The sequence below is a fragment of the Pezoporus occidentalis genome, unplaced genomic scaffold, assembly GCF_034315485.1.
Source record: "Pezoporus occidentalis ecotype Australia unplaced genomic scaffold, CSIRO_AGI_Poc_V1 ctg100, whole genome shotgun sequence".
NCBI classification, from domain to species: Eukaryota; Metazoa; Chordata; class Aves; order Psittaciformes; family Psittacidae; genus Pezoporus; species Pezoporus occidentalis.
The window spans coordinates 980,800-1,007,547 of record NW_026912780.1 but is presented as its reverse complement, the minus strand read 5'-3'; the positions used below and the strand labels follow the sequence as shown (position 1 = coordinate 1,007,547).

Sequence of the window (26,748 nt, the reverse complement as noted above, 5' to 3'; positions counted from 1 at the left end):
ACCCCAGGGCACCGGGCCCAGCCTGCTCCTCCTGGAGGAAGCAAAGCAGCGGCGTCCCCCTGAGTACAAGCACCGGTAAAGGGGCACTTCCAGCTTTATTCACGTTTGGGGCAATCGAACCGTGACTTCCAGCCGCCACAGCGACAGCTCCCTGCCGGTGGCACCTGGTTCCCTGCGGGCGCCTCAGGCCTCGCTCCGCCCCGGCAGCTCCGCCCTGCTCTGGCTCAGCTCCGCCCCTCGCATGCCGGGGCTGGCTCCGCGGGAGCGTCCGTTGGGTCCCTCGCTGCCGGTGGAGCCCCGGCTGCCGCCTGGCGCCGGGGCCGGCGCGAGAGGATGCGGCGGTTCGCGCGGGTGGCGCTGCTCTGCCTGGGCTGCGGCGTCTGCTCGCTGCTCTACGGCTTCAGCCAGCTGGCCCTCTCCCTCGAGCAGGAGCCCGGCGCCGGCCGGGAGCGGCAGGCCCGAGACCCCGCCGCGGACGGAGCTCGGCGGCAGGCGGGCGCCGGCCGGGAGGCGGCGGCGAGCGCGGGCCGAGGCGAGGCGGGGGCCAGCAGGTAATGGAGAGTGGGGGCCGGGCTGCGGCGCGGGCGGGGGGTGGTTGTCCCGCATTCCTGAGGGGAGGGCCGGGGAGACGCGGGAGCGCGCTCGCCTCTTTCCTCCCTCCTTCCCGCGGGCGGAGCGGGGCTCGGAGCCCGCCCTCGCCCCCAGCGGGAGCCTCCGGCTGCTCGGCGCCGTCCGGCAGCGTCCGGACGACGGCGAGGACGCGGCGCGGGCCCGAGGAAGCGCTTTGGGAGGGAGCGAGGGGGTGCCGGTGTGTGCCTCGGCATGCTGCCTGCCGCGGAACTGAGGGCGAAAAAGCCTTAAACCCAAACAGAGTAAACTTTAAAATTGGTGTGAGGGGCTAGGCGGTGGGCGCAGGCGGCACCCGCGGCGGGAGGGGTGGCTGCGCCGCTGCGGGAAGGGAGACATCGAGAGCAGGGAGTCTGTCCCACTGCTTGGGGAAGTGCCTGCGGCTTGCGGTTGTCCTGTGCTGAAGTCAGGGTGCTGCCCTGTTGGAACAGGGGCGTGGGTTTTCTTCTTCCAAGCTGAGAAACTTTCAGGCTGTTGCTCAGTTCTGAAACTTGGTATCTTCATGATCATCAGATACAACTTTAAACAAAAATACTTGCCATGGGATACTTCAGTCTTCTCACAGGGAATTGGGAGTTCAGTTCTGCAGTTAAAGTGGTGTAAATCTGAGCAGCTCACGCTGTGCGTAGCTGTGTGTTTCTGTTTCCTGCTCTTCCTGTCCGCAGAAATTTTCATGTGGTCAAGCAGCAAGTGAGATTATAGAATGGAAAAGTACTTGTTTTCCTTTAGATTTGTAGCTTCATGATGCTGTTCACTTGTGGCTACCAGAATGCTAGTGCCAGGAAAGGAGGAGTGACAAGAAACGTGTTGCTAAAGCTAGAGGAGAAATTAGGACCAGGCCTTTCTGGGCCAGCCTACCTGTAGCAGTTTAAAGCTGTGTTTGATGACTGTCCCTCCTTCCCAATGATGGACATGCTCTGGCACCCTGCATTCCTTACCCAGCCTGTACTCCTTTGGTCACAAGAAGTGTTGATCCAGCATGCTGACCTGCCTGAAAACTGCCTAGGGTTTGGCTAGCTCAGCACCCTGAACAGGCTCATCATGTAATTATGAAAGTGGTGTTGCTGCTGCAAAGGAGTTATGGAGGATGGCAGGATGACAGAGCTCTGACTTAATCATCATAAAATACCATGAAACAGCATTCCGAGTTGCTAGGGGTGGAGTCAGCTGAAATGTGAAACCCAGCTTTTGACTGGTCTAACTACTTCAGAGAATGTTGGGGGTTTTTCCTTTCATGCTTTTGTTTTAGTGCAGATTATGGCCTGAAAAAAAAGTGAGGATGCTTTGTTTCTCATGTCCAGATTATGATTAAAAACTTACTATGAGAAGCTGAAATGTGGTAGTCCTAAAAACATAATAACTGGAATTAACTTCAGTTAACTGTAACAGTTTTATGTGAGATTTCATTGGCTTAATAATCACAGAATCGTAGAATGGTTTGGGTTGGAAGGGACATTAAACCTCATCTGTTTCCAACCCCCCTGCCATGAGCAGGGACACCTTCCACTAGAGTAGGTTTTTCCAGTCCCTGTCCAACCTGGCCTTGTGAAGCATGGAATCAGACTCTATAACTCAGAGTTATAAAGGAGGTGTACTTATTACGGGCCTGGGTGCAAAGGGGAACACTCATCCTAACTTTCACACTGAGGGGTTAAGCAAGCAGGTATTTATTACACACAAACATGCATATTCATTAGGTTCCTGAGAGTTGGGAGGGGATATTACAATTAGTTTAGGTACTCATTATCATAAGTCTCCTCCCTTTTGGCGCTTGTGCACTGCCCTCCGATGGTCGTGGGCAGGGGTCTTCAAGATGAAGTCATCAGTCTTCCTCACAGTGCACTTTTCACCTTTGGCACAGTTGGATGCTCCAGTAGTCACAAAACTAGCTGAAACCAGCCATATCTGTAAGTTTCTGATAGCTGGCAAAGATTTAGAACGGTGTGACCTTCATACAAAATTTATTGCAAGCAGGACAGGATGGGCAGACAAGGAGCGTCCTAAGCTAGCAGATGTTCAGGAGGCACTGTCTCTAAACTAACTGATAATTAGAAGGATGGTAAGAAATTATTCACTCTTGTTAGTGAGACTACTAAATTCTGTTATCACACCACAGACTTACAACACAAACACTGTTCTCTTAGACCTAAGTTAAAAGTATCTTAACCCTATGTTTTCCAGGCACTTGCTTTCCTTGTATCACTTGAATACTGCCAGGGATGGGGCAACCACAGCTTCTCACCAGTGCCTCACTGCCCTTGTAAATCAGTTTTAAATAAAAATGCTTGGAAAAAATCCTATGTATGATATTTGTTTTACTAAAGAAAATATGCAGTTTACATGAAAAAAAACCAAACCTTTTGTTGGGTAAAAGACAATCTAAAGAATTTGTTTTTGTAAACATTGAAATTACTTTCAGGTGCATCATGCTCCTGGTTAGCAAAAGAAGAACCAAGCCTATTTTAAAAGCTATACTATTCTAATGTTTGTATAAAGTGTAGTTTCTAAGTCAGAGGAATTGGTGGGCAAGAACCCCATCAAGGTACAAGAACATTCTTACTTGCTGCAATGAGGTGAAATGAGATATAAATTTGCCCTGTGTTTCAATGTGGAAAAGCTTCACAAACAGAGAAAGTTATTTTCCCAAGGACTTGAGTGCCACAAATAATTCTTTTGCATACATTTTCATGAGATCCTATCTTCTTGTAAAATCAGTCTGTTGACACCTGTGTGGGAATTCTTTATCTATAAACTTCTGTCAAACTGGAGGCTCAGAATGAACATCATCCTGTTGTAAAGTACTGAAGTTTTATATGCTGTTTGTGCAAAACTCAGGTACGAGTCAGTCCCTTCAATTCAAGTCCTAAAAAATTTGTTTAAGGAAGAATTCTGTCCTGTGGCGGTTAAGAAATGCCCCACTGAATATTTCTTTAGATCCATACTTCAGTTATTCTCAAGCATGAAATCATGTTACACTCACCTGTGTTATTGATACACACATCTTTGTGAATGTATTGGGGGTTTTATACCTTTTATACTTCAGCTGTTTCTTTAGTGGAGTCTGAGCATGATAACCACATAGCTGTTTTATGTCCACTTCTGACCATCCTGTGATCATATAATATTCTAAAGACCTTTTAGAGTAAATTATGTTTGGGTAACCTTCTAGTCCTTCTGAAGTTTAACATTTCGTATGTGTTAATGGTAACTCTCAGTAATAGATTGCTTCAGCTGTTTTCACTGATAACTTTAAAATGCAGTTTAGCAAAGCAATTGTAACTGCCATCTGAAGGCATTTACGCACTCAGCAGTGATTTTCTTTTCTTTTTAGCCAAGAAGGGTTTTGTTTGCCTGAATAATCTAGTTATGTACATGACATAAGGGCAGAATGAGCTCAGTCATACTCAGGGATGGGAGAAGGAGAAGTTGAGTTTTCTGGTAGTTTTCAGAAGCATGCAAACATGAAAACTGCAAGCTTCAGAATACCACACCTGGAAGAATTTTGCAATAGTGTGATGTTGCTTATAAGTAGAGAATCTTTAATTAGAAAGGAAGTACGGTATTGAAACTAGAATTACAGGTTCAGGCAAGGTCCTCCAATAAACAGCATAATTCAGGGGATCTTGTTGGGTAATCATGTTGGTAAGGAGCTGTTTCAAAGGCTGCTGTAGCTTGAGTTACAGGAGGACAGGAAGCTGAAGGCTTGTGTCTTGAAACTTGACAGAAATAGCTGAAAAACTTTTCAAGAATTTATTAGCTAAATCCTAAGGTTGGATTTCAGCTGTGAAGGAAGATTAGTGTTAAAGGTAATCAGTCCTCCTGATTATTCATTCCAGTTATCAAAATAGTAATGAATAGTCATTACTAATAATAACTGTCATATAATAACTAAATGAACAATAGATCTGAACTTGAAAAAAGGAAATACTGAAGTGTCTACTTCCAGAAGATACAAAGTCAGTCAAAAGTCAGTATATGTAGTCACGCTTTTTTCTTTTGCTGTTGTGATTTATGGATGAAGAAGGCAGTTGTTAAGAAATGGAAAAAAGAGTGAATAAATGCATATTTGCTACATGTATGTCGCATAATAGCGCTATAATCTGCTGTCAGTGGAGTATCCTATCAAGTCTTTCCCCACATGCTTTCAGATCAGTTAATTAGCAGGTTGTGCTTATGAGAAGTGAATCTTCTGTTAATTTTATCAATATTACCACTTCATTTAGAGAGATAATGTTCATCTTTCTATTCAGGTCCAGGGAAAGTGCTATCCTGATGACAAGTTTGAGAAGTACAGCAGGAATCAGTCTGTCGTCAGTTCCGTGAATTCAGTGAGGTCAATGGATTTGACCCTATTACAATGAAACATTTTTTTTCCATTATGCTGTAGTTTAGCATTTTCAAGCAGCCAGCTATGCAGTTCTGTTGTGTGTGACACTGATATCTGACTGTACCTCTCTCTTGCTCTCTAACTGTCCTGGCAAAGGGAGAGTTAAGTGGATCATAGTGCTTGGAAAAGTGTAGGAAGTCTAGCCACAAGCTTAAGACAGCAGAGGGGGTTGGTTGTAATAGGTAGTTCATTCTTTCCTTGCACTGTAGGCAGCTGTTTTCTGTCTGTCAGAGCTTAGCCAGCAGTTTCACCAGCAGTTTCTTAGCTACTCTTGTGGCATAAGAAATTGGTCTAGAAACTGCCTAAGCACTTCAGAATAGGAGTAAAACTTTTAAAAGGATGAAACATTGAACAGTTTGAATCACAGAATCATAGAATAGTTAGGGTTGGAAAGGACCTTAAGATCATCTAGTTCCAACCCCCTGCCATGGGCAGGGACGCCTCGCTGTAGACCATGTCACCCAAGGCTCTGTCCAACCTGGCCTTGACCACTGCCAGGAATGGAGCATTTACCACTTCTTTTGGCAGCCAGTTCCAGTGCCTCACCACCCTCACAGTAAAGAACTTCTTCCTTATATCCAATCTAAACTTCCCTTGTTTAAGTTTTAACCCATTACCCCTTGTCCTATCACTACAGTCCCTAATGAAGAGTCCCTCCCCAGCATCCCTATAGGTCCACTTCAGATACTGGAAGGCTGCTATGAGGTCTCCATGCAGCCTTCTCTTCTCCAGGCTGAACAGCCCCAACTTTCTCAGCCTGTCTTCATACGGGAGGTGCTCCTGCCTCCTGATCATCCTTGTGGCCCTCCTCTGAACCTGTTCCAACAGCTCCAAGTCCTTCTTACATTGAGGACACCAGAACTGCACACAGTGCTCCAAGGGGAGTTGAAAGTTGAAACTTCATTTAAAAAAATCTGCTGTATTTGTCAAGCACTGAAGTTGACTAGAAAATGTCATTTTTCATAGAAATGTTGTAAATTAATGAAACATTATCAAGGTTTTTCCAGTTAAAAAGTTGTCCTGTATCAGACATTTAACATTACATCTGCTGTTTCCTGTCTAATAAAGCCATTGCTTCTCTGACAAAATACATCATGAGAAATTTGTGATACTGCTGCAGGTGTTCAGGAAAAGCTCTTCAGAAATTCTCAGTGCATTTGAGAGTTGAATTGAGCATCAATCTTCCCAAATTTTCACTTCTGTGATGATGAGCAGGAAGGAACTAAAAAAAATTCATCCTTCCTGTTTCCTTTCCTGCACGTTGTGCTGTGGCAGAGGCACCAGTCTGTCTGTCAGTTGTTTCTTGTTGTTGATTAGGCTTTGGTTGTTAATGCAGCGCTGACAGGGAGGCAGTAGTCATGACTGCAACCCTCCCTTTGGATGTAGTGCTAAATTTGCTGTGAAGTTACAGCAGGATAAAAGATGCCACACAGACTGGAAAGTATACTTGGAAACTGTGATCTCCATTAATAGCAAGCCCACCAGTGCAGTTAACGAAAGCACTGATGTTTGGGGCGTTCCTTATGGTTGAAACTTAGAATCACAGAATCATAGAATAGTTGGGGTTGGAAAGGACCTTAAGATCATCTAGTTCCAACCCCCCTGCCAGGGGCAGGGACACCTCACACTAAACCATGTCACCCACGGCTCTGTCCAACCTGGCCTTGAACACTGCCAGGGATGCGGCATTCACAACCTCCCTGGGCAACCCATTCCACTGCCTCACCACCCTAACAGGAAAGAATTTCTTCTTTATAATCCAACCTAAACTTCCCCTGTTTAAGTTTTAACCCGTTACGCCTTGTTTTGTCACTACAGTCCCTAATGAAGAGTCCTTCCCTGTTAGCGGCGAGGAGAAGCAAGACACGCCAACCCAGTATGGGTGATAAGCAAGCTCCTACTTTATTCGTGGTGCGCATCTCTTATATCCGCGTGGTGTTAGCCACCCCTACTAGTCACAACAGTATTGGTTAGTTCTACACGGCTTCCTTTACATTCTCCTCCCACATCCGGTTTCCAGTTACCTGTGAGGCCTACACCTTGCTTTGCTCCCACAAGGCCTCTAAGGATCCATGGCCTTGCTCTTGGGGCCATTCTGCAACACTTCCCAAGCATCCCTATAGGCCCCCTTCAGATACTGGAAGGCTGCTATGAGGTCTCCACGCAGCTTTCTCTTCTCCAGGCTAAACAGCCCCAGCTTTCTCAGCCTATCTTCATACAGGAGGTGCTCCAGTCCCCTGATCATCCTTGTGGCCCTCCTCTGGACTTGTTCCAACAGTTCCATGTCCTTTTTATGTTGAGGACACCAGAACTGTACACAGTACTCCAAGCGCAGGGCTTCAGTCTTTGTCAGTGTGACTTGTGCATTACTGTGTAATTTGCGCACAAAATTGTCCCTTAATTCTGAAAAATGTTTTTCTTTTCAGGTCACAGTGTAGGTACCTTTGCGATGTCTGCAAGACTAAAATTTTTACTGTCCAGTGGTGGCGAAGCTAAATTAGAGAGAAACCTGAACTGGCAAACAGATCTTTGAAAATGCTTGTCTTATACTAGTGATTCTAAAAAACTTTTATTTGTTTTATATTTTTGACAGTCATTTGTGTTAGGAGTTGTCCAGCCTAGTAGCCTGATGAAGGTGAGGTTGCTACAGCTCCATGTCCCTGGGTCCATCCGGTAGCAAAGCTGAGCATTTATTCCCAATGGACATACATGCCCCCAGTGCATACATACGTGACTGGCCACAGAGGAGACTGTGCACAAACAGCAGAAGAATCCTGGTTAGGGTGAAAGGCTTTTAAATTAAAATATATTACTGTATACAGTGTGGTTCCCTCCAGTAACCAGCCTTAGACACTCAGGCTATCCAGGAACAGGATCCTCTGGTCTTTTCTGTTGCTGGTTTGAGCATGCAAACCCATTAAGCTTGCAGCCCAGTTCATTTCTGCTACTCGGACCCTCTTGGATGTGCACAGATGAGTACACTGTGGATCTTTCAGTTGGCCGTGGGACTGCAGGTGAGTCTCTCGAATAGCTGGTCCAGACCTATGGCCTTAGCATTAGCCGACCCTCAGAGCCTCTCTAGTGGCTGGCTTAGACCTTATGACCCTTCCAGTAGCCATCCCTAAGGCCTTTGTCTCTTGTAGTTAGGTTGAGAGGCTCATTCAAGTAGCTCAGACCCTCTGATTGCTGCAGTCTGGTTCAGCCTTATGACCTATATGATACCTGGCTCCCAAGCCTCTTGCTCGTACTTGCTGGCTAGTCTGGTTTGATATGTGCTAGTGATGATGTGTACCGACATGCACACCTACACACTGTGTGCACACAGGTCTCTGCGGTTTCTGACACTGCAGGCTCATGGGCCCCTGTGATCTGCAACCATCTTTTCGTTCACTGGCACTTCCACCTCTGTGTATGCACATGTACATGCACATGGAATGGATCCCACCAGTGCCCGGGAAAACAGAAATTGAGTTTAATGAGGAGACTGATTGTCAGGCATGCAACGTAGCCAATTGTACTGACTGGCCAGGGGTTTACATGTAACTGGACCCTCTTCTCTCTGTTTTCAAATTCTCATTCCTCCCCAATTCACCTTGGTCCCACAGTGAGCCTCACACCTATGTAGGCATCTGGTAAGCTGGTCTGGAGAGCCTCGCTTGTTTTCTCATCTGGTGGGCCTTCTGCCTGGCCCATTGACTGACTGCTCTTCTGCATTGGGGCTGGATCAAGGTGCCCTATGTTCCTGGGTTTCCCTCACCTGATATTATTTCCTGCTTTCTGTTGGTGGAGACTGGCCTTTAATCACATGACCTGTAATAGGTGTGAGCAAAAGATCTCTCCCTGATGCTGAAGGTGACTATTCCTGTCTGACTAGTAACCTTGCTCAGGTAACTATTAGTGTTCACATTTGATGAACAGATACAGTGCATCTCCCTAGCTTTGTAAAACACTTGTGATACTTATTTGTAGTCTAAGCTTTCCTCAAAATTTATTTCAAATGAAAATAAACCTTCATGAGTGTCATTTTGAATGATTTTATTGTGAGCGACAAGAAGAAAATGCTGTCCAATGATTCCAGCCTCTTAATCCTTTTTACGCAAAGCTTTGTGGAATATGGTACCATATGGTCAGCTGAGAGAGAGTTCTCTGGAAAAAAAGGCAGGAAAAAAGTCTTAGTCTGACATTAGGTAAATTACATATATGTGTCCCAGTAACATTTTTATTTCAAACACAAAATTTATGAATCATATCTAAGGCTGACAACCTTGTTATTGTGGTAAATGGGACATCGCAAAGGCCTAATGTGTCAGAGAAAAGACTTGGGCAGTAATTCAAGCTTGCCTCTTGCCTTGATAGTCTGGGTTGGATAGTATCTCAAGGCAGCTAGAAAAACACAGCTCTTGACAGTTGGAAGAGGAATCCCCTATAATAATAATAGTCTTTCAAACCAGAAAACTGTTTCTGAGAGAGAGTCTATTAATTTATCCTAAAAGCAGTGGGACAGTTAATTCAAAATGCTTCACGCTGGAGATTGTAAAGATGGTTTTTCAGAAAAGCACAAGATCTTAATGTGCCTTGAAGTTTTTAAGAAACTTCAAAAGCCATGAAGATTAATGTATGAAAGAATCTGGCAGACAGAACTTGCAGTTTTATACTGTTTGCTTTCCTCGGAGGACTGCAGATATTCCAGTCACAATCTACATTATCCTTTTTTGTACCTGAATATCTATTTGTAGAGACCATTCTTAAGTCATGAGATAGAATGACTTTACTGATTCTTGCAGGATACCAAAGAACTAGTCCAAAGAGCCATAGCACTTCATGAGCTTTTGTGAAACACTGTTTACCAGGTCATTTTTCTCAAGTGTTAAAAAAAGAAATTATACAGCTTGCCATTTTTTGAGACTACGTTATTCTAGTAAGTCTGGTATTTGAACACTTTGGCCTTTACAGGTACCAGGTCATCACACCAAGATGATGCTGATGCATTTCAAATTTGCAAAGCCAACTTCCCGTAGCATTTTGAACTGTAGTCCTTAAATACCTTTTCATCATCAAGCTGTTTGGGGGTTTTCTTCTTGCATATCCCTTTCACTTACAGATACCAACTTTCAAAGGAGGATAAATATTATTGGCATTTATGTCACCTGTGCAGGAAGAGGGAGCAGAGGAGGTCACTTGAGTATACGCCTTGCTTTGCAGTATTGTACTTGCTCATTTAAGATTTTAAATCTTGATGTTGATTTCCTCACCAGAGCCTCTGAAACACACTTCTGTTGCTCTTTTAAAATATTTCCTATATTACTGTTGCATAAAATGTAGTGGGGGACTATAGTTAAACCTGCTTTTTTAGTGTGGCACAAGTCAATAAATTGTTAGTCTTGTCATTAGTGTGGAGAAGGAAAATTGCCAGCTGCGGTGATTATTTTGGTATTGCATTAACCTTTTGTTATGAAACAATGGAATTCGTTGGTGTTGCAAAGCCCTGTGTTTTGTTAAAAATCAGCTTTGCAGGTTTGCACTGAATAGGGTCATGGATGAATAGGAATTGTGTTTAAATAGACAATGTAACTTTGAAAAAGAAATTATCCGCTTGTTCCTCTGCTTGAAGTAGACAAAGGCATTGCAAAGGTGGAGATTTTGCCACAGTGTTGCCGTGTTACCTATGGACTTATATTATGACAACAACATAGAATGACCTTCAGAAATCCCTGCCCCTTTTTTTTTCACTCTGAAAATACATGGAGAGGAAAGGCTAAAGGATGGGGACCAGTCTTCCTTAAAAGAATCCTCCTGGTTGGCACCTAGTAGCTTCTCTTTTGTAGTACCCAAGTTCTGTCACGTAGCCAGTCTTCTGCCAGGTAATTAACTATTCAAGTTATGTTAGAGCTAGAAAATAATCTTTTTAACTTTGCCATAAAATCAGTAACACTTATATAGGTTATTTTTGTCTTATCCTGTTAGGTGTAAGAATTTGTCTGTATCTTTCTGGAATTCCTATTGGATGCTGCCCTCTGATGTTTGTGGAATGAACTGCTTTTGGGAAGCTGCTTTTAGGTAGGATCTATTATTAAATAGTACTTTATTATTTGATTGCAGGCAGGTGTAGCTCATGAGTATTTTTGGCTATTTAGCAAGGTAACAAGCAAAATACTTTGATTGCTTCACATGCATTTCACCTGTGTATATCATGGTTGCCTTTAGCTGGGCTTTCTCCTGTTCTATTATATTTATAAAACTGTAGACTCAAGTGTTGTTACAAAGAGTAGGTTTTTTTTTCCAGTTATGTTGCTTCATTGAATAGAGCCTTGCTAACATTGTTAAAAAGTCCATCTGAATATTGTCTGAAAAGTTATTGATGCATTATTTTTATATCTAAAACTTGCAGTAATACCCACGATATAACTTTCAATAAAATTGGCAGATATGCTTTTAGTTAAGTTTGAAGATTCTTAATTCAAGTTACAGGTTTTATAGAATATTGAGGAGGCTAATTCATCCAAAAGCACCAAAAAACCGTTTGGAATGTCCATTAAGTTACACTATGTTAAAGAATAGACTGTGTCCTTAAACTTATATCTTTAACAAGAAGTTTATATGTTTTGATGTGGTTGTTCAGATGCTTTAGGCTGTCAGATTATGGAAGTAGCATGAAAAGAAATGGAAGAAACCTCAAGCCACTTGACAGATATGATTTCTAATCTTCATGGTTCTCTTGAGTGTATAACTAAAGTTGTAAATCAATTTTTCTTCTATTCAAAATTTTACTGATTGTCCTTTGGAATGGTTATCTCTTCTTAGTCTGAAACATGACTATTTCTAGGTAAGCAAAGGAAATAAAAAGGTTTAATTTCACAAGACAGTGTATTTTTGAAAATTGTGTTTTTGGGAAAGACTTCAGGTCTGTTCCCTATTCCTCTCTGCTTGTGTTCTGTCAGTGCTTTTTAAGGTCATCAGTTGCCGGAAGTTAAAGAGATGGCTGAGATTGACTTTTAGTCAGTTAGTGAAATGCGCCTGTCATTTGGGACTGCCAAGTCTTTCTTGCTCCCCTTGGTAGCCAGTGTGTCAGTCCACAGGCATTCACCTGGCTGTCCCTTTGGCAGATTTAGCTGTCTGAAAAGATTAACTTTTTTTCTTTTCCTTAAAGGTTAGCTTTTGGGAGTTTAGTGTATGAGGTTTAGTACAGAGAGGGGTAAACCAGATATTAGTGCTGTTGTGTTGGAGGTCATAGTGGCTTAGCCAATGCTTAGTGGAGGGACAGGATGTGATTGCAAGCTTCATTTATCCATGGACATCTGTGCCGGTTGTGTAGTGCTGAGGGCGGAGAGGGTCTCACTCTCTTCTGACTGTGGTGATGTCTATGAGCTCTCCACAATACACTGTAATGGGCTAAACAGGAAATTTCCTTTCTGGATTTTCTGCCAGAGTTAAGGCAGGTAGGACTTTAGAACCAGGAGAAGCCCCATGCAGTTTCTTTGCACATACCTTAACCTGTAACTTGTATTATCTTGTTAAAAATGCTCTATGTGGCTCTGAAGACAAGTCTGTTGAAGAATACATTGATTTTGTTGTTACTCAATGAGTGTAGTTTCTTTCAGGGTGAAACAGTTGTCATTGTGAACCCCTAATATTTGCAAAATTTCGTGTTTATACATTTTGTAGCTGAAAGGAAAAAAAGCTGCATAAATGTGTAATGGGGATGTGGCATTCAGATTAATCAGTTCAGGTTGGGTTTGATTATCAATATATTACTATTAAATTAATCCCCATATATTGTGCTCACTCTGCTTGTTGATTTCATCAGTGAGATGCTCTAACTTCAGAGGGGACCCCCCTTGCCTCCTTCAAACTTCATTTTAATTTCTTTCCCTGTTGTTAGTAAGTTCAGTTGGTTTCAGAGAGGTGCAGTGAGTTTGTGTAGAAGAGGTTGGGAAGATGGCAGAGAGGAGGAGAAAGTGCTTCCTCTTTGGATAGCAGCAAGCAGTTACAATTTCTCAGCATCTGGTATCTATCTGGTATTAGCTGGTATCTAAGCCTCATTTCCTTGTATGTGCTGGAATAACACAGAAGGTAGTTGTAGTTTTGTTTCAGCTTTGGATATGAGCTATGATTTTGTTTGACTCAAAATATGTGCATGGTACTAGGAGCACTGAGAAGCTGAAGGGTTTTTTAGACCTTTGGTATCATCTTATGCTTTGAATGTGATACTTGCTCTCAAGTTTGGAGACAGATTTTTGGTGGAAGAGGAATGAACTTAATTCCCTGCAGGTTTATTAACCACAGGAAATCAAGTCTGAGATTGTGTGTGCAGGGCCACTTCAAGATTATTCATAAAGATATGGCCTCTTGAAAGCTTTTTCTGTGAACAGGCAACATTGTTATTCCAAGTTGGGTATCTTTTGAAACAGAAGGGAATGAGACTTCTACCATAGTGTCTTATTCCAAATAATTTGACCCTGGGTTGGCTAAGCCTTTGTGTTCTTTTTCAGTGCAGTCATTGTAGAGGTGCAGAATAAAGCTGGAGTCTGAAGAGACTGGGATAGGGATACAAGAAAAACCTAAGTGTTATACATCTGGTGGGTATCCTAAGATAGCCAACTCCACTGCCTGTAGACGTGCCAACAAAATAATGGGAATTCCAATGAGTTTGCTTTTAATAGCAATGGCAGAGTCAGGTCATTGAACTGCACTAGCACTTACTTGAATCTTCTGTTTGGCCTGGTTCAACTCACTAAAAGAGAACACTGTTTATCCGGATCATAAATCAGTTTGTGAATGGAGATTCTGGTGTTCTATTTTTACTCTTTCAATAAACTAACAAAATTTAGGTTGTTCAGAGGAACAGATCATGTAGCCAGAATTTCTTTGTCAATAGCAGATTCATTCAGTGTTAGAATGTCGCCTTTCTCTTCACCAGGTAAGTTTTTCAAGCATTGGAAGGTAGTCCTTCAGCTTTTGGATTTTTAATTCTTCTCTTTGAAAAAAACTTAGCTTGTTTTCTCTGTCTCTGACTTAAAGTTCTGGTTGGCTTTTTGTTTTTCTCCTGGATATCAGAACCACAGGGTTTTGTTCGTCCCTGAGAGAAGGAGCTTGGCATAGACATTTTTGAAATGCAGTTTGCTGTGTCATTTCCTCTGAGTGCCTCTAAGCATATAAAGTGTGAAGTGACAGCTGATCTTCTGTGGATTTGTAGGACTCAAATTAGTATAATAGAAATGTTGGACACCTATCGAGTAATCTATAATTTTTTTAGGAGAGGTGTATATACAGGCTTCAGAATCGCTTGCTATAGCTAATTCAACACCATTTTATATAGATGAACTCTGAACAGCTGCTGATTCTAATAATGGATAATAAGGATCTTGTCTCTTCAATTATCAGTGCAAAATCTCTTGTCTGTGCTATATGTAGGAAGGATTTTGGAGCTATTCCCCCACATTTATTGCCATTCTGATTATCAACATTATTGAGACAGGATGTCTTGTACTGTGCTCTTGGTACAGAGTATTTGTTAGATTTCACTTTGGTAGAGGAAGCATGAGGTCACTTTCACACACAGGGTATAGATTTTATCAAGAATTTAAAAACTGCTGATAAAGGTAACATGAGGCTCAGGTTTTGCATGGTTTAGATGATGCATATCATTTATAATACACCCTTCAAGGTGCTCAGTGTCATTTAGCTGGTATGCTTGCTTATTTCCAACTGAGACCGATTAAGACGACATTCTCGGGGTCATTACTATGGCTATCTGACCTGCCTGATTTCAGCTGTTAGATGTTGCTTCGAAGTGGGTTTTAACTTGCATTACGTATGGGGAAAAAAAAAGAGTTCACCATTTTCTGAGCATATTGAAGTTCAGGTTGTGTTGATGTCTTGAGATGAATTTTGACAGTCCTGAAAAGCAGGACTTCTAAACTAGTTAGCTTATTGGAAGATGGGGCTTTGGACTTCTGTAGTCAAATTTTAGATGACTAATGTGTTGTAACTTCAAACCTAATATTCTAATTGAGTATTTAATTGAATAGATGACACTTGAACATCATGTGCACTGCATCATTAGCATACTTTTACAAATTAAGCTCTGATTATGAACTATTTTTAATTCAGTACAGTAGCAGAAAGCTAAGAAGTTGAGTAAAAACCTGGAATTTTCATCACTTTCAAATCTGGATAATTTCTGTAGTTATCTTGATCCTTTTTCGAATATATGTGTGGAAATGGTTTAACAGTTGCATTTTAATCAGTGTAGTCTTTGTTGCCTTTTTACTCTACCTATTTGTGTTTCTGATAACTAGAGGCTTCTTGGTTAGGCTCCTTAATGATCAATTTGTGTTCGATTAATGGATTTAGATCAAACACAAAGCATTGAAAGAAAAAAGGATGCAATAAATAAGCCATTTCTTTTGTATTTACACAGCTACCATTTGTTTTTCTGAGGTACATCATGCCATGTTTGAAATAATGCAGGTTGATTATAGGAAAATATTTTCCTTGCATATTCTAATGATATAATTTGCATCTTCCATGCTAATTGTCAAAAAGCTTGCATGCGTGAAATATTTGCACTGATAATGCAGGTAGCTTTTCATAGTGAAGAACAAAACACATTTGTGGCAGGCTTCTGTTTGTTCTTTTGGGAAGTGTAAACAACTTTGACACAGCTGAGCCTGGCAGCCTAGTCCATTTGGTTGTAATATCAAGGAAAATATAATGATGTTGTGGAAGGACTGAGAGACTGTATTAAGCAACCATGTTTAGGCAGCTGAATATTGCACGCCTCATATGTGTTATAGACCATATGGAGAAAAGATCAAAGAAAGGCAAGGCTGTTGCTCTGTCAGAACGAGTGTGGGAAAACTTGTTTTGATGTAGGATGATTTTTAAACTGTGGGTTTTTTTTTTTTTTGCAAGCTACAAAATAATCTTTACATTACCATTATGTAATATAGAGGTGGTTGTATATAAAAACTAGTGGTGCAGGTTAGGATGCTGAAGTTTTCTCAGAAAAAGACAAATGTTTTTATCCTGTTTGAACCAAATGCAATTACACTAAAAACGGTAATTCCTCTCCTCAATGGGCCAGAGTAAAATTTGAAAGGACAGCCGAGGTCAATTTATTGCTTCGGTTACTCATACCACTCTTGTGCTATTAGTACCTGGATGCTAATCTTTCCTTCCTTGGCTTCCTCAGCCATGTTAAGGAAACATAGGAGAGGACAGCTTGATTGCCAGGGAAGCTGAGCATGGAGCTCTCTGTTGATCCCTAGGTGTGTTCTTAGTAGTACATCAACAGATGGGAAAAAGGCACAAAGTTTGTAACACAGAATTAAGGCTGACTGTGGTTTCTTTGTGGCTTTCCATAGCAACAGTGGCACTGTATTTGAATGTGGCTTAAAAGCGGGGAGAAAAATGAAATTGTCCTCAGACACACTGCCAGCTCTTTGAACCTGGTACCCAGGTCACACTAGATACTGTAACACTGCAGCTGCTCTGGAAGCCTTGGAGCTTGGCCAGCGGCAGGCTGTGCCTGCGGCAGAAGTAGCCGTTGTGCTGTGACTTCAGTATATAGCAGGCTAGGATTGGGACCGGCTTAATGATCACAGATTAGATGGAGTTGTGTAAAGGATTCCTTATGTCTGGGTGTTCCTGAGGGTTTGATACCTCTCACTTGTGCTCTCAATGTGTTACATAAGAACAGGAACAGGAGAGCCCTACTTTAAACTTACACAGGAGACCTTCTGCTATGGTGCCTTGTGCCAAGTCTGAAGGACAGAGCTAAGATTTTCATGGAATTGATGAGTATTTTAGCATCAGTACCGTTTGGGTTCTCTCTCCCCCCCAGGAAGTTCAGCTGGGATGGAGTGAAAGTTCTAGAAGAGAGCAACCTGTCAAAATACACCTCTCAAGCTTACTACCAAATTATTACTTCATAATTTTAATTGACCTAGAAATGCTAGCTTAATATACAGTGTGTCATGGTGTGCATAAGGCGGTGTTTTGACAGACGGGTTCTTTAAAGTCTTGTTGTAGCAGCTTCATTGAGTATATCTGGCTATGTTCCTCTGTCAGAGGTTATTAAACCTACAGCAGAATTAGTCATTGCAGGATGAAGGTGAGCACTTCAGCACAAAGTACTTCAGGCCAAGGCTTGTACCTGGCCTTATGCTGCTGCTGAGCAGCCTGTTTTAAAGTGTTTTTGCTCCCACAGTGTCAAAGTGAGTATCTGAAATGTGTTTTCTAAACTCATGGGAGTATGTGTTGTGTGCTCTCTCAAGTGTTCTATTTTGTTTATTTCTGCTGTCCCTGCCACTGGTGTAATCAGTATCCTCAGACAAATCGAATTCCCTTATTTGTCCCTAAACGCTCAAATGCTGTCATGGCTTCCTGCTCAGTAACTTCTATTGGATTACAGGTGCATTCTTTGCTTTTCCATTTTAACTAGTGGAATTTGGTGTAGGTTTTTTTGTGGTTGGTTGGTTTGTTTTCCCCCTGCAGCAGCGAGGATTCCCACTTTACTGGAGATATTTTTTTTTTTTTTCTCTTTAGAAACCAGGGCTGTCAAGTTTTCCTTGTTAGTCTGTTCAAAAGCCTTACTAAAACACAGTTTCCGTTTCACTCTGTTGTTGCTTTTCCCAGCTTCTTCACTAAGTACTGCCACACCAAAACATCAGGCTACTAGTATTTAGAAATATGCATAAAGCAATCTTCGTTTGTATTTTTGTGTTTCCCATGTTGCCTCTGAAGATTTTTAGGGAAGTGTCTTGATGCTTTCAGAACCTTGATTTTTGAGGTTCAGTAATGGTATTGCTCTCATACCGGAGCTGTGATATTCGTGACACCAAACTTGCTCAGGGTCAGATAAACCACAGTTCTGGTAAAATAGTTTTTATTTTGCTTGTGGTCAACTCAGCTACTGAACTGCTAAAATAAAGATAAGAAATGTGTTGATGAAAAATCTTGTGTAAAAAATCTTAGTTATACCAGATCCAGGGCTGTGTAAATGAACAAGGTTTTCCTTTCATTGTCTTCTGTTGAGACTTCTGTTGAGGTAGTTGCATGACTAACTACAACAGAGAGCGGTGGAGGGAAGATCAGAAAAAGAGAGAGGCTGGAAAATTCAGGAAGGAGAAGGAGAGAAGGATATAGCTACGAGAGGATAAATCTGAAAGCAATTAGGGGAAGGACCAAAGTCATGTAGACATAATATGGAGGAAGGGAGTGGGACAAGTGGATGTGGCATATTTAATATTGAAGGTGAGACTGCAGAGCTCAAGATGGTAAACTCTGCTGGACAACTTAAACTTTATGCTGCTTCTAGTAGCAGGAAGAGGAAAAAGTGATAAAAGATGTTGAGGATTATCAGAAGAGGTGAGTAGTTAGTGTCCCTGGATGAAGATGGGCCAATGATTTCCCTCTGAGAGTGGAGAGAGATGTATATATAGGGTGAGGAGCAGCTCTGAAATCTAATTGTTAAGAAGGAGGCTGTGATTGCCAGTGGTATGTATGCAGGGAAGTCAAATGCAGTTTATAATCACTAATGGTTGTCTCTTCATGGAGTCTTGTGTAAGGACTACAATTCATAGAATCATAGAATGGTTTGAGTTGGAAAGGACCTTAAGAACATCTAGTTCCAACCCCCCTGCCATGGGCAGGGATGCCTCACACTAGACCATGTTGCCTAAGGCTCTGTCCAACTTGGCCTTGAACACCACCAGGGATGGGGCATTCACAGCTTCCTTGGGCAACCCATTCCAGTGCCTCACTACCCTCATGGTAAAGAACTTCTTCGATCTAACCTGAGCTTCCCCGGTTTAAGTTTGAACCCATTCTGGAACTTCATAACTTCTCCTGCCATAATATGTCTCTGGGACCTCTTATGCCCTTCTTAGTGAATAGTCCCCAGAGGGAATGATAGCTTGTTCTTTCCAATGGCTCCATCTGCTTCAGGGATAAAGCTTTGTGTTGTGTACTTACGGATTTGAGTCCAGCTGTTCCCCATGTTGTGCAAGCTGAAGTTCCATTGTTACTAGCTTTTTGTAAATACTTTTTTTGCCTTTTCAAAAAAACGTATTTTTAAGCACAGATTTAAAAAATTGAAGTAATGAAGTCAGAAACCCATAGAACAGATTGTGTGAACAAAATGACTGTAAAAGCATTATAATATGATCAGTCTATTTTTTGTTGTGTAGCTTGAAGTGTTCTTTCACTCACAGATGTCACTCTGTAGAAATAAATAATAGTCTTTCAATCTCAGTGTGTTGTAGAGCTGCTTTGGCATACTTTTCACCATACTTTATTCATGGAAAGCCATGTGTTACATGTGGTTCAGGAACTTGGCTTTCAGCTGTGCAGTTTGTGTAGGTTGTGTCCTTATTTATCACATGACCTTGCACTATCCCTGTAAGCTCTCGTGACTGCAGGGCTTAGTTATTGTAATTCCTTTTTCAGTGGATTAGTGATGAGGCTAATCTGCTGTTTGCAGCTTGTTCAGACTGCAGCAGTGTACTGCTTACTGGGTTTCGTCTACCCTCATCACAGTCAGCTTGCTTTGTGTTTTTTACCTTAGCTACTTACTACATGGTGCGATGTTTAAATTAGCTTTATGAATAAAGGTCTGAATGGGCATACCTAGTTACATTTCAAGATTCTATTTTACTTTTTTTTTTCTGTTAACCTGAACTAATTCTTCCTTTCCTTTTTTTTTTTTTTTTTTCTGCAAGACTTAGGGAAGGTTTCAGTCTGTGGATTAAATCATCTGAATACAGAAGTCTGTGTATAGGTGTCTGTGTCAAGCAGGTCTTAAGCATTCACTGAAATTGAAAGAGCACAGAGAGTGATCCAGGTGACTAGCTATTAAGTTGCTGAGAAATAAATGGCTGGTGTTAATTGAGAAGCACTTGTCTATCCTACACATCTCCTTGGGACTAGTAGATACATGAACTTTGAGACACCCAGTCCTTTTGGACTGGCACCCAGAGGTCAGGTGAGACGTTCTAGAGCTTATTAAATGATGGTACAGAATCAAGCCCTGGGTATTTATTTTTGAAATAAGATTAATTGCTTTTTGTGCTCTGTATCCTGCTGACTAGATCTCCATTGGCTTTATTGAGACTTTGGATACAGTCTTGTATGTCAGCATTTTCATTTAGGTGTCCTGTTTTGGATCTGAACCTTACCTGTGAGGTCTTTCACCCATGTGATTTTTAATAAAGCCCCAAACCTTGACTTAAGACAGACTGCACATTCTGATTAAAGCTTTATTAATCTTAAATCCCTGGGATGCTGGAGTTTTTTAGTTCCAGGGCATTAAACTCTTCCAAAACTCAATATTTTTTAAATTCAGCTATTGTTTATGGCATTAAACTTCAGCAGTTTTACAGTGATAACTTTGCTTATATTTTGCCTCATGGAACTAAATGTGTGTTGCTATTCCATGCCTTAAAGAAAAAAAGGCATATTTGCATAACCTCTTTTTATCAACTTAAAGGAAGAATTGTACGCATCTAAATGTTTTAGTTACATAAAAATTGGGCGGAGATTGCTTGCTAAGAATCACATCTGTTAATTTCTATTTGAAGTGTCTCTCTCTTTGGCAAGCTTCTAAGAATAGTTACTATGTTTGCCAAGAATGTCTCTACTGTTAGTAGGTTGGTGAAGTATTTTCTAACTTCATTTTATTTTTTCTTTTTTTTGTCTGAATACCTTGGATTTAATCTTGTAATTTAAACCTTTAGATACTCTTGAGTTCTCTTAGACCCCGTCCTCCCATAGTCAGTGCAATTAGCTCGAGCACAGGACATTGTTTTGAGGATTGGCTTTGAGCTGACATATGTTTAAAACCTTTGAATGTTTTTCTGGCCAATTAAATATATGAAATCCAGAGTACATGGGTTTAGGTTTAGTATGTCCACTGCGTTTGCCACCAGGCTGATGGTATTTACCCAATAATAATTTTTGCCTGTTGTATTAAAATAATAACTTTTGAATGTATCCTGTATGCTACATACCAGGCACTTCTTCCTGTAACTGTTGGACAGCAGCTGTCTTCAGGAATAGAGAAGTTCCCAATCCCCACACCTGGCAGTGATTTAGCCTCAGGGACATGGGCAATGCGTGTGGTCAGGGTACCTAAGGATATTTCCAAGAACCACTGGGAGCACCAGGACATCCCACGAGGCCATTTGAGCTGTTAGTTTCCCAGCTTTCTAATCCAGGTTGTACTCCTGCAGGATGGAAGGAGAGGAGAAAGCTTTTTACGTTTTGCCAGTGCTTAGGAGAAGCGCTGAAGCATGGGTTTGACAAAAGGGCAGAAAACAAAGTACCTATATCATTCAAAAATGTTCTTAACAGAACTCCTTAAAAGGCTTTTTTCACTTTTGTTGTTGAGTTTAATTCTGCTATATCTATTGTGTTTACTTATCTCTGTATTGAGTCCAGGGAAAGAGGAGAACATGAGCTCATTCATAGACTGAATGTCTTTCACATTTTGATGTAACTTCATGTGATCTTTCTTTTAACTGTTTAACTGTTTAGATGGAATTCCTTGCTAATGTTGGACGGCAAAATTACTAAGAAAATAAATGTTTGTTTAGTTTCTGTACAGCTCTTCCATACCTTGTTTTTCTCTCATAGGCTGGCATGATGGAAGTGAATATGAGAATAGTTCAGTTTAAATGTAAGCCCATATATGAGGTGTAATGCTGTGGTTTGTATGTCCTGTTTGAATTCTCCTTTGCTGGTTTAAATATGATAAAGGGTATTTTGTTAAATTACATGCTGCAGTAAACGGTAGAGCTTTTCCTTAAGTCTGTGCTAGAAATCATGCCAAATGAAAAAATATCTTTGTATCAGATATGATTATATGAAGACACATCCTTCTGAGAAAATGCATCTAGCAGTGGTTGCCTGTGGTGAAAGGCTGGAAGAGACTGTTACTATGTTGAGATCAGCCATTATTTTCAGCATCAAGCCTCTCCAGTTTCATATTTTTGCTGAGGACCAGTTGCATGAGAGATTCAAAGACATAGTAAGTACCCAAATAATTTATTTAATCAATTTGTAGTACAATTTGAGTAGTATATAACAATTTCTCTGCTTCTTGGGCAGTAGTTATTGGATATAGTGACAGAAATGCACAGGTCTATAAATGAGGTAATATGCAAGTCTTTTGTAATGTCGGATGGGGATTTTTGAATCTTTGTTTCCTGCATAAAAATGCCAGTTGGTGATATCAAAACTTCTTGTAGAGACAGATAAAAAGTTCCTCATTTGTTACCTTGAATCTGTTAAATACTTGTATCCATTGAATACAAACCCAGTGTTCTAAACACAAACCAATTATCTTGTGTGAGCTTCTTTAAAGTTGGCTTTACAAGAGAAAATGGTGATCTGCCTTTTTTTTTGTCCCTGTGCTTACTGTATGAGTCAGCCTTACATTGCCTAAACAAAGTGAAACATCGGTCTTTGAAAGTGGTAGATACGGTTATGTCTAATTTTAGTAAATTCCATTTAATGGGTATAACATTATGACTGGAGAAGCAGTATTACAAGCTGACTGATGTATTGCTGTGGAGGAGTTTACTATTTTTGTGCTTAAAATGTCATACTGTTACATTAACATATAATACAAATATATTCACACTAATGTCATGCGAACAGTAACTGGTGAAAGTTGGGTAAGGTTATTTTACATTGAGAGACTTCATTGATATTTCTCCAATAAAAACTAGGTAAGAGGGCAAAAAGCTTTATTTTGATGTATCTACTTTTTGTAAGCATTAATTTATTTTGCTTGCTCTTACTTCTGTATATGATCTGTGGTTTCTTCATAGTGGCCTGCAGGTGCCACTTCCTGTTCAGGTATTTTGAATAGTTGACAGATTCTTGTAGTTCAGGAAGCATTTCTGTTATTGAAGAGAGGTCTTGCAGTTGTGTTCAATTATCAGTTTGAACGGGGGATTGATTTCTTTTTTGTAATGTAATTGAACTGAAGTAATTTTTATATTCTTTTCTTTTCACGTAGCTTGATGACTTCCCCTATGAAGGAAAAGTTAATTACACATTATATCCAATAACATTTCCAACTGAGAGTGCAACAGAATGGAAGAAATTATTTAAGCCGTGTGCTTCACAGAGGCTGTTCTTGCCAGTAAGTTATTCTGTAATAGGACAATACAGAAGTCTCTTTATGAGGCATCTGTCTTGTTAACCTGGTTTCTGCTTACTTTTAAATTAAGGACTACTACTCCTTATAAAAGTTACTTCTATAACATCCTGAAAAAACCCTCTGAATTTAACCCTTCTTCCGTGGCACTAATACATTATAGAATGAAAGTCCTTTTCTCATTTACTACATTATGGCACAGTATCCTCAGTGAGAGGTGCAGGTCATGTCATCCTCTCAGAGGTGAGGATTTATCCCACCTAATCGCCTGCATGCCTGGGTCTGAAAAGTGTTAGAATGAAACAAGAAATGGGCTATTGTTGATGGTGTTTTGTGCAGCCTTTTCTTTGCTCATCTAGGATACTTCAGAAACCTAAGGCTGGCTGAACTATAACAATGTCAACTGTCTCCCACATATTGTCTCATCTGGGGCTTCCTTAAGCCTCTCCTTTGTTTATTAGAAAGCGAGTGAACAGGAGGAAGGTAGGAGATGCTGCTATGGTAATTTTTCACCTGGCCTGTCACTTCTGTGAAGCCCCAGGATACAAAATACAGACTGAGTGCTTTTGCTTTACTATTCTATATGAAACCTTGGTTTCAGTCTACAAAAATATTCCAAAATGATAAAAGAGGGAATGATGACAGACTTACTAACTGCAAACCGTCAGTCTAAAGTGAGTTTATTTGCATATGACAAATGTATCAAGCTTCATTGTGTAATGGCAGCAACTTCTGCTTTATGAAGATAAACTCAATAAAACTTAAGTTTGGTTTTCAATTTCTTTCCCTCACAGTTAATCCTCAAGCATGTGGATTCACTACTGTATGTTGATACTGACATCCTGTTTTTGAGACCTGTTGATGATATTTGGTCTTTTCTGGGAAAGTTCAACTCCACACAAATTGCTGCAATGGCACCGGAACATGAAGAGCCTCGCATTGGGTGGTATAATCGCTTTGCTAGACATCCCTACTATGGAGTAACTGGAATAAATTCTGGAGTCATGTTAATGAATATGACGCGGATCAGAAGGAAGTATTTCAAGGTATGCGTATTGCCTTTATTGCATTTTCTATGGTTTTGCATCTTTTAATTCTGATTCTGTTTCAAATTCATGTGAGACAGCATTTTTCAAACTATTTTTCTTGTAACTGGAATAATGTTTTAAAAATACACTGTGTTTAAACTGGTATCTAACTTGTGTTTTTTAAATGTCATTCACTGTAAGCCTTGGAATTCCTGTATTTCAAGTGTGTTTGATTATTTTAATTTTTCTTAGTTCTGAGAGATCCTATGACTTTTAGATAGTCTGCTGTAAATTGCATTTGTCAGTAGATACTCTGGTATTTTTCCTTCACTGTAGAGATCCCAGAAAACAGTTAACATATACTGTAAACGACTTTTGAAATTGAGTGTAAAAGTGTGACCAGGAGGTGGTGCTAGAACATTTAGTAAGCCATTTTAACTGCGGTTTCCAAATTTTCATCTTTTACATTGTAACCTAGGAGATTATCACCTTAAGAATCTTCTGATTTTATTTGAAGTCACAATTTTTGTAGGTAAGTTCATCATGAACATACTAAAACAGTTCACGCAGCAGCAGAGATGGTCATTCTTTTACAGATCGGAAGCTTTTTCTTTGGTACTTGAAACACAAGTAACAAAGCAGTGCTGTGTGATTATGCTGGGGTAAAAAAAGTACTTTTCTGTTGAAGAAGTTTGATTAGGGAAAAGTAATGATGCAGTCTAAAGCTATAGGAAGGTACACCCTTAAGAGGGGCAATATAAACTTAGAATCATAGAATGGTTAGGGTTGGAAAGGACCCTTTAAGATCATCTAGTTTCAACCCCCCTGCCACAGGCGAGGATGCCTTCCACTAGACCATGTTGCCCAAGGCCCTGTGCAGCCTGGCCTTGAACGCTGCCAGGGTTGATAAACTTGCGGTAGACATTGCTTCTCCCTGATTTCCAGCTCAAGAAACATTTAGCTTTTATCTTAATGTTGTTGCTATATATTTTTGTTATGGAAATATAGAGAATTTAAGGTAAATGGAGAATGGATTATCTCAGTTGTAGTTAAAGTAGGAAGTTCTGGTAGTTACACTATGTAGCTGTAGTTTCCCAAGAAGAAAGTTTCTCTGTGTATATCAGTGGAATCTTGTCTACTTTTTTATTTGTTTCCCTGCTTATAGTATTCGGAGAAATAAAAATATTGAAAAACATGATGAGAAAAATGTGGGACTGAAAACTGTGTTGTCTTAACCTCTGACAATGCATTTCTGTGTGATAATTTTTTTAGTGTAGTAAACTCTGAGAGAAGGTAGGTGTTTTATAAAAACTGTGTCAGAATTCTGCTTGGGCTTCTCAGTGTAACTGAAATTATCAAGTTATTGGAAACTTTATGCAATTTTACCAAAATTGGAGTTAAAATTTTTGACAGTATATAGATAATGTAGGAGACTAAAATTGTCTTCCAAATTAACTGCAGTTTTCTAGAGGAAAATATAAAGTCATTTCTCCTTATCACCTGTAAATGGTGGTTTCTTAGAATTTAGGCTGATATATATAGATTTAAGTAGGTGAAATAATTAATGAATATTTAGAAATTCAAAATGGATTTTTTTTTTACTTGATATTAGAGGGCTGGAGCATTTTCCTCAACGGTAAGGCAAGGCACAAATCCCTATGCTTTTCTCAGGATTCTACTGACAAACTTCAGCATAACATGATGTACAGTTTCTGACTAAATGGGCCACTGGACTTCCTGTAGTGAGGAATCAGAACAAAAAGAAGTCTTGAATTGTCCTGAAAACATTAATCTTGATGCTCTTTCTCAAATTGTTCAGAATGTAGTGTGCTAAGCAAGCCTGCTTGATGAGTTGCAGGCTTAGCATTCACACAATTAAGGGTAAGGAGCTGAGATTGGAGTGAGCAACCCAGCACTGTGCAAGCAGAAACAGAGTAAAGCTTCCCAATAGCAAGGCACATGATTCAAAGCCCTTTCTGATGGCTTTAGTTAACAAAAGATTTTATATATATATATATATATATATGGCAATTAAGCCATTCCTCTGCTTCACTTTGGTTGTTTTAAGTGTTAGAAATACAGGATTTTCTGCCCTTAATTGTTATTCATCATTCTTTGGAATCCTTCCCAGGGCTTTGCTGTCACTTCAGACCTAAATAAGAAGATGGTTTGTTCTGTATACTTGAGTGGTTTTATGCTACATTTTAAATTTTTGATTGTGTACAGCTTTTAACATGGTTGCTAAGAACTTATTTCATGCATTAATTTTATCTTCCTCCTTCTAATCCTATACCTTTTTTACCCCTGCTTTCATGATCCTGTACATCTTCCCTGGAGTCTTAGTCTGATTATGTTAAGCATGAAACACAGATGTAATGTTCAGATGCATGGTGTTTGACATATATGGATTTCCTGGTTCAGCTGAGCCGTTTTGAAATGGATACCCTTCTAGATTTAAAACCTTACCCCTGTATCTTTCAGGCCCTTGCATACAAATGCTGAGCATCGAGCTAAGCATCCAGGTGTTTTGCCTCTGTTTT

General features: G+C 40.5%; 1 protein-coding gene across 2 annotated transcripts in view; it reads left to right on the top strand.

Moving 5' to 3' along the window:
* Window positions 1-206: 206 nt before the first annotated feature.
* Window positions 207-26,748, top strand: part of GXYLT1 (glucoside xylosyltransferase 1) — a 41,085-nt gene continuing 14,543 nt past the window's right edge. Inside the window, exons 1-5 of one of the 2 annotated variants that reach the window (XM_062612336.1) lie at window positions 207-551; window positions 10,979-11,071; window positions 21,869-22,043; window positions 23,040-23,165; window positions 23,975-24,226. In XM_062612336.1, the coding sequence (XP_062468320.1) occupies window positions 334-551; window positions 10,979-11,071; window positions 21,869-22,043; window positions 23,040-23,165; window positions 23,975-24,226 (864 nt within the window). In that variant the 5' untranslated portion in view covers window positions 207-333. The remainder of the gene's footprint in view (window positions 552-10,978; window positions 11,072-21,868; window positions 22,044-23,039; window positions 23,166-23,974; window positions 24,227-26,748) is intronic. The other variant, XM_062612343.1, reaches the window with a different exon arrangement.